Genomic DNA, 6,344 nt, shown 5'->3' with positions numbered 1-6,344 from the left:
TCCTTCCGCCTACAGCCACATTGCAGCTCCGTGGAAGATGATGAACAGGTATGAAATGGCTCCTGGCAACTTTCTATTACTCTCCAATGTTATCAGATGCTTCTTCATCAAGAAGCAAAACAAGAGGTCGGCCAAGAATCTCATACGTTTTTTTAATGGCCCCAAAGCCAGTGAGAATTAATGGAGAGACATGCGAGCCATAACCTAAAGCAGTCGCCCCCCCACCCATCCACACCACTTGGCGTTATGTGAAATAACTACAAGGAAACCTGAGAGCTTCCCCCATCGAAGGCTCTGGCTTTTCATTTCATTTTGACACAGTCATATCATTGCCTTGGGAAAACAGACAAATCGAGCTTCTGAAATCACGGTCAGATGAAGACCAACCTTTTGCATCAAAAAACCCAATGCAAAGTCTGCGCTGCTTATAAAGGCCTCATGCAAAGCAAGCGCGGTCTAGCTGTGCAAAAAGGCCTTGAAATAAGAATATTGCAGCAACCACCACCATTGCTCTGCGTTCACTTATGCTCTCCCTGTAACTCTGCTAAAAAGTTCAGAAGCAAACCGGATGCCATCTGGAGGTACGATACTGAATTGTATCAGGTTGGGGTTTTTTCCACTTGAGTGAAAATTAGGCTGAGTTTAAAGCCTACTTAAGTGAAGAGATGTATTCTCCCATTTTAATTTATGGACGCTGGCTCAAGCCCGTTGTAAGGTTTGGATGCAGCCAGACAAGGCTCTTTGGACGGCCTGCCTACGTCCTTAGACCCACACGGCTACAACCAACAAACCTGATTCAATCGGAAGCTTTTACCTTAAAGCATCAACGGGAAGAGGAGTTTTAGTTACCGAGTATTGACTCAGGAAAACACCCAAGAAAAGTTCACGTGCAGCCTTGTGATCTGGCTCGCACAGGCACCAGAGCTGAAGACACCCGGATCCTTTGTGTGTCTCTAGCACCAGCCTGCAAGTCACCTCGCTCCTCTGTGCCTCATCTTCCTCCTCTGTAAAGCAGGGAAAACAGTGCTGACGTCCTCTTTTGATGTACCGCTGGGAAGCACGAGGTGTTATTGTACTTGCAGCCCCAGCAAAGATGCCTATCCTAAGGGAGTGATGCTAAACACCAGACTTCCCATGCAGTTCTACTGTAGTCGTGTCTTATTTATTGCTGTTGTCCATCACGTAGGCAGTCAGCCATGCGAGATGCAAGAGCACAGTGACATCCCCCTGTCTGATGGCCCACAGCCTGCAGTGGGCAGATTCCTTTCCCCTATTACTTACTCAGGGAAGGAATTCACAGGCAGCATATGGAGCGCGCAGCGCCTATTTTCCAGTCACCGGGAATTCTTGCATGCAGCCATGTGTCACCTTTCAGAGCGGGTCTGAAGATCGTGACTTATATGGTAACATCACCCATCAGGCTCACAGTGCAAGGTGCTGTACAAATGCATAGGGAGAAAATCACAGCGCGAGTGCAGCAAGATGCAACAAGTGCACGCAGCAAATATAGGAGAAGGGTGAAACTAGCAGCAAAGATGACATCCATTTACATTCACTCACTAGTTGGGTAACCCGCTCCCTTACCATTACATGCTTCTTTGGGCAATACTCATTTACCCTTGCACCTTCTGCCCTAATTATTGCCAAGTCTTGGTTTCCCATCCTCCACAAGGGTAGTGCTACATGAAGTTTCTGAGGCTGCAGTGGAAATTCTTCCAAAAAGGGAAAAATTCGTCTAAAAATAGGGTTGGGAAGGCACGGAAATGTCTGCATCTCAGCTCAGATGAAGGTAGACAACACAGAGGACCTTGGCTTAGTTGGGAAAAAACCCCAGGTGACAGGTGACTTAGAGCTGGAATATTAGTTAGGCTTTTAAAAAGGTACTTGGGAAAGGGGTGGCAAAGAGATGCTCAGGAATGGTTTGAAATCTTTTTTTGGCAGCTTGTGTGTGTCAAAACCAAAACTGATTCCTCAAAGCCCGAACTTCTTAAGGAAAAAAAGAGATCAGATTTGATTAATTTCTCTACTCAAAACTTTTGGGGGAGGGGCGGAATTAAATTCTCAAAAGGCTGATTTTTGGGGCAGCTTCCCTGGCCCCAAAATGACATTTTTGGAATTTCAACCAGAGTAAAACCCAATTTAAAATGACAGCATCAAAAATCAGAACAAAACTGTTGTAAGCGAGCACTCCCAAAGGTTGTTTCTGACAGGGTTGAACCCTGTCTACACAGGGAGTACTCACCCGAGCTCACGTGTTTTCAAAACCAGAACTATTTTCTTAGCTGAGATCAGCAGGTCGTGACCCCACTTGGGGTCGCAACAATAAAAAAAGGAGTCTCAAAGACACTTGACGGTGTCGACCGATTATGATGAACACGCTTCCCGTTTATAAATGTGCAGCAATAAGTGCATTTAATAGCTGTTTTAGACTTTGTATTCAGTGCTGATTTTTACATTTTACAAATGATTTTAAACATTTTAAATGAAAAATATAAAGACCATAAACATTGCCATGCCCTATTTACGACTTGTTGATTGTGTCTGCGTCATTTTGGGGTTGCAAAAAATTTCCAATGTTTAAATGGGGTCTTGCTGAAGGAATGGTTGGGAAGCCCTGGTCTAGATGATCCCTGAAGGCAAGGACCACAGGAAGCCATTGAGTCTAGTGGTTCAAAGTCACCAAATAAATATGCAAGTAAATCAGCCTGGGAATTTCCCCCCAGCACAGCCAGGTTCAGTATCACCAACTTGGTGCAGGGACACGGCATATAAGGAGGTGAAAAAACAGCCCAACCGACCACAACCATCATCAGACCTTCATCTCCAAGTTTACAAAACTTTCCAATTCCTTTGCTCCTTGGAAGAAATCCCCCTCTCTACCCCCCAACTCCCTCCAGGGCTTCATACCGCAAAAGTCACCGCAAAACAAAACCACGCTGTTTCCAGCATCCACCAGCCTCTGCAGAAATGAATTCCTCTCCACAAAAGACTCGATAGTGCAAGTCTATAACAGAGTTACTTGGTCTTAAAGTGATCAACGCTTTCAACTTTTGGCACTTTTTGTCACTACGTGAGTCGGGACGGTACGAACCCACCACGCTTAGTGGGGAGTTTCATGTAGTTTGCAGGTCTAGAAATGTTCCTTATTCCAGGGAGAGGGGGGGAAACAAGCCAAAAAACAAACCAAAAGCCCCATGCACCACAAAGCAACAAAGCCCCAAGCAGCGCCGAGAAACCCGAGCACCTGAATTCCCAAATCTGCACGTGGATCTGTCACAAACCTTTGCCTTTCAAGTCTGTTTTCCCTGAAGTAGGCTGGGGAGGAAGGAAGAAGCCGACTACATTCTTGATCTCCGAGAAGGGGAGCAAGCGCCTTGCCTGGCTCTTGGAGGGTTTTGAAAGATTTCTAGCCCAGACGTCACAACTGCCGAGAGAGGGAGAGACCGAGAGAGAGTACAGCTGATTCCCCCACTCCCCTCTCACCACCAGTGTGTAGAGCACTGCTTCAAACACCAGCAGCTGCCTGGGGCTTAGGAAAGCTAGTTGGTTAAATAAAGATGGAGTAGTCTACACAAAAACCCACACATGCTTCTGCACAACTTATTGATTTGGTTCATCTTGCTGGGACGCTCACCTATTAATTATCCTGCCAGGAATTAATTATCTAGCAAGATGGCTATTCATTTCTTGGGCTGCAGCAAAGGGCAGTCGAGGCCCCCACACCGGTTCGAAGCAGAGCTGGCCATATTCACATCTGATTACCTGTTTCCGAGAGCTTGGGCCCTCACCACGGACATGCTTGAGTGAAGATAAGCACATGCATAGATTTTGCAAAGGCTTGGATTCGTGTGAGTGGGATTCAATGGAGCGGAAGAGAGACCTTTGGGAAAAGTGTTGGCTCCCAAAACGCAGATGTGAATTTGGCTTCAGGGCGCTAGATACATTTTGTTCCAACCAAAATTCAATACAAAACTTTACTGAAATGTATAAAAAAATATTTCTCACACTGTCAAGTGGAAGGGGATGGGCCTGGCCTTCCTGAACCTGACTTCTGTGGATCCAAAGCCAAACTTTAATAGCTGTACGTGGGCTTCCACATCCAAACAGGTTGCCAAGGGAAGGCTGGCCTCCCTTCTTCCACCTTGCAGCATTGTGCAATGAGCTGTTCTTGTTTAGTCTTAGTCCAAGCTGCACTAGGGCTACCATGGAGAACCATCATCCATCCCCACCAAAGCCAGAAAGCAAAGAGGAGTTTTTGTTCAAAAAACAGAGAAAACGGTTAAAATGCTCCAGCAACCACTCAGGGATAAAGGTTGTAGCTGTGTTGGTTTAAGAAATACAAGCAGTCAGCGTGCTAGAGGTGATCTCTTTTATTAGACCAACTAGACAATTGCAATTTTTTTTTCTTTCTTTAGCTTTCAGGCACGTGCACCCTTCCTCGGGCATAGGAGAATGCAAAGTTCGTACAATTTCTCCCAGGTAGAACTGAGAATTCATGTTCAGTCTATAAATTCAATCCAGCAACCACTCAGCTTTCTTTGCACCCCATCTTCCTAAAAACGAGAACAGCAAACTGGTGGATGGATGCATTGAAAGACTGCCTGGTTTCACCTTGGTGCTCATGGATCCCTGCGTATTCCCAGCGAGATCGTCACGCTGTAATGTGCTGGTGACAAGCCCAACAAATATGCCCGAGGCTGGTGCACCGGTGCTAGACAAATTAATAGTCTTGTTTCAGCAGCAGCGGATGTGCAGCAGCCTCCGCATTAGCATCAGCATCAACACAGCAGCCATTTCTACTCTCACAGCTCATTTATGATGTATATTTGGGGTCAAATTTTCAAGAGAGGTCAGCTCCTATTTAGGTACCAAACTGAAGAGCCTTCAAGCACAGCATCTATGAGACGGCAGTGGGAGATGCAGCAGACACAACCTCTGAAGATACAGCTCTAAGCAATGCAAGTATCTATGTTGCTTAGACAGTTGTCTCCTCTATCAGTATACGTGGTATTATATTCATTTATTTTCCACAAGCAATACTGCAACTTTAGGGACAAATTATTAGCAGTACATGCAGCAAAATGATAAATCAGTGTCCTGCTATGAAGAATAAGGCTGTATGTCACTGATGGCAGAGAGGGTGGTATGTTTGTATTCTTCTGCTAGGATCTGCATCATGGCTAACTGGAAGAAGGCTAGAGATGCATCCAAATCTGCACAGAGATTTGAGTAGATGACTTCTGAGTGAGACAACACTGGGCAAACTCCAAGCCTCACCAAACTCAGTTGATGGCAGGACTCGTTAACACCAATAAGGCCACAATTTTCCTCCTGCCTCTTTGAGTCATAGCGTATCATTTTCAATCAAGGGACTCTGGGTTTTGTTCTTGCCAATGATCCTTCCAGGTATGTCATTACTAGGGGCAACACCACCACACAAGAAAAGGATCACACAAAATATAACACAAGACATTTATTGTATTATTTCCAGTATGTTGTTGGATGCCTCGCTAAAGAAACAAGAATATACTTGCTAAGTATTTTGTGAAGATGTGAGCGCCCTCAGCGATCAATCACCTGAATGTGAAAAACCCATCTTCCCCAAAATACACATTTTTGAAATTCATCTGAGTACCGATTTGGACAGGACCAGCTGCTGTGGCTTTTCTGTTCATCTCCAGTCTGCTTTTCTCAGGTGCAGGAATCTTCTTACCTCTTGTACTTAGCATGAGAGTCACCTGGACAGATCTTATTCATAAAAGACAATGCAAATTACAGTCGTTTAAAAGAAAGTTAACAATTTTAGTCATTGGCTATACAGTCTACGAGCGCTTCAAAATAAAAATGAAATGTCCCTTTGGAGTATGTCAGGTTTCAGTCAGAAGAGGTGGCGCTTTCTCATACATCAGGAAAGGCAACCGGGCAGCCTTTACTTTCCGAGGTGAGCAGCAGCACCATTCAGCAGCTCATCTGGACGTGCACACGCGGCTGCCAAAAAAGCATCTCTACTCGACTCTTTGCACAGGAGGGTTGAGGGGGACTCGGATATCCTGCCCGGGGGCATCCCACAGAAAGGCAGGACTTGAACCAACTTCTTGCTACTTACCAGTCTCTAGACGGCAAAATGAATTCGGGTCTCACTGGATTTGTGACTTGACTAGCGGTCCCTGTCAAGATCTGGATCACTACCAGTGTTGAGCCCCATTTTAGACCCTGAACTACCAGCCCATGCCATGAGACCTGTCCTATTAACTTCCAATTGCATTAAGAAACATCAAAATACCAGGCTAAACCTCAAACTTCATCTCTGAGAGTGAAAGACCAGGTTGGGTCCCTTCCTGCTG

General features: G+C 45.5%; 2 protein-coding genes across 3 annotated transcripts in view; both read right to left on the bottom strand.

Moving 5' to 3' along the window:
- The window catches only part of LOC112549937 (collagen alpha-1(XX) chain-like), a 30,074-nt gene extending 27,104 nt beyond the window's left edge, over positions 1-2,970 (bottom strand). Inside the window, exon 1 of the mRNA XM_025201657.1 lies at positions 2,908-2,970. Within this exon, the coding sequence (XP_025057442.1) occupies positions 2,908-2,949 (42 nt within the window). The 5' untranslated portion in view covers positions 2,950-2,970. The remainder of the gene's footprint in view (positions 1-2,907) is intronic.
- A 2,513-nt stretch (positions 2,971-5,483) lies between these two features.
- LOC102375277 (DEP domain-containing mTOR-interacting protein-like) overlaps positions 5,484-6,344 on the bottom strand; it is a 39,208-nt gene continuing 38,347 nt past the window's right edge. For both annotated transcript variants that reach the window (XM_025201740.1, XM_025201741.1), the window contains one exon: positions 5,484-5,748. In XM_025201740.1, coding sequence (XP_025057525.1) covers positions 5,710-5,748 — 39 coding nt within the window. In that variant the 3' untranslated portion in view covers positions 5,484-5,709. The remainder of the gene's footprint in view (positions 5,749-6,344) is intronic.

Source organism: Alligator sinensis, unplaced genomic scaffold (genome assembly GCF_000455745.1).
Source record: "Alligator sinensis unplaced genomic scaffold, ASM45574v1 scaffold752_1, whole genome shotgun sequence".
Taxonomy (NCBI): domain Eukaryota; kingdom Metazoa; phylum Chordata; order Crocodylia; family Alligatoridae; genus Alligator; species Alligator sinensis.
The sequence above is the reverse complement of the archived record's forward strand: the minus strand, read 5'-3'. Positions and strand labels throughout refer to the sequence as shown.